The sequence below is a fragment of the Aplysia californica genome, unplaced genomic scaffold, assembly GCF_000002075.1.
Source record: "Aplysia californica isolate F4 #8 unplaced genomic scaffold, AplCal3.0 scaffold00416, whole genome shotgun sequence".
NCBI lineage: Eukaryota > Metazoa > Mollusca > Gastropoda > Aplysiida > Aplysiidae > Aplysia > Aplysia californica.
Window position 1 is genome coordinate 623,875 of NW_004797686.1, and position 1,188 is coordinate 625,062.

Sequence of the window (1,188 nt, forward strand, 5' to 3'; positions counted from 1 at the left end):
AATAATAATAATAATAATAATAATAATAATAATAACAATAATGATAATAATAATAACAACAACAACAACAATAACAACAATAATAGCAAAACCTCTCTGCGGTCATAACTGGGAAGTAATTGTGACTCCCCATGCGTGCAGTCATCACATCTTTCAGCCTCTTTACTATAATCACGAGCTATCTACCAAAGTAATTGAAGTAAAAGTCAGGTTGTATTCAGCCTCCCCCCCCCCTTTGCACGCCCCCTCCCATTTCGAACTGCTTGACCTTGTGCGCAGTAGCCTGGGTCGCTATGGGGGTCACAGTGGGACTGCAGCTCGGTCTCCCAGAAATAGGAAATATCACGCTGTGATCCCCAACACTAGCAAGGATTGGGAAGGGGAGTGGCTCAGAAGGGGGGAGAGGGTAAATCTTTACTTTTACCATTTCTATTTTCCTTATGGTGCAGTGAAACACCACGTTAGAAACAATTTAGTCCACTTAGAATGCAGGGCACTAGATTCCATGCGGTCACCGGGCTGAGAGCGAAACAATGTAGCCTACGTAGGGAAGAGAACACGACTTACTTTTGGCTCCCACAATTAAACTCTTATGGCGTCATCCAAACCTCCGCAATGGGTTGTTGGCGGGCGCTCTGGTGTGGTTTGCTTTTTCTTTCCAACAACACATCAGCTGCCGTTCTTATTCACCCCCCCCCCCCCTTTTTTTTTTACTGTGTATGTTAACCTCTTGTAACACTTCCAGTTTTCGGCACTTTATGACCTAATTGTGTTGCAAGTGCCGTAAAACTCTTATTAAAACTCAACTTTAACAAACCCCGTAAGCTGGCTAAGTTTATGGTCTTCTTGCTGTACAGCTGTAGGAAATTGTCTTTCCTTTTTGTTGTTTTTATCGTGGAATGTTTCTGTTTTCGTTAAGTTGACATAACTGGTGACAGTGAAGATTAAGGCTTTCGTCTTGCGCTTTAAAAAACGTGCTTCAGTACCTTCGTCTTTTTGCTTGTAGTTACTAAGGCCCTGGGCTGACAAGATCGGAACAGCTCCCTTCCTAAATGAAGTTGTTGGGGGGTTTTTTATAGTAGAGGGTTTTACGGCGCTCGCAACTGCATAAGGTCATATGAGCGCCAAGGGGTGGGTGTAACAGAGAAGTCTTTACAGGGAATCAGACCCACTCTGCACACCTCTCTA

At 43.6% G+C, this 1,188-nt stretch overlaps 1 protein-coding gene across 1 annotated transcript in view; it reads left to right on the forward strand.

Annotated features, from left to right (window-relative positions):
• The window catches only part of LOC118477181 (chitotriosidase-1-like), a 12,472-nt gene that overhangs the window by 8,065 nt on the left and 3,219 nt on the right, over positions 1–1,188 (forward strand). The window contains exon 3 of the mRNA XM_035971320.1: positions 280–406. Within this exon, the coding sequence (XP_035827213.1) occupies positions 280–406 (127 nt within the window). The remainder of the gene's footprint in view (positions 1–279; positions 407–1,188) is intronic.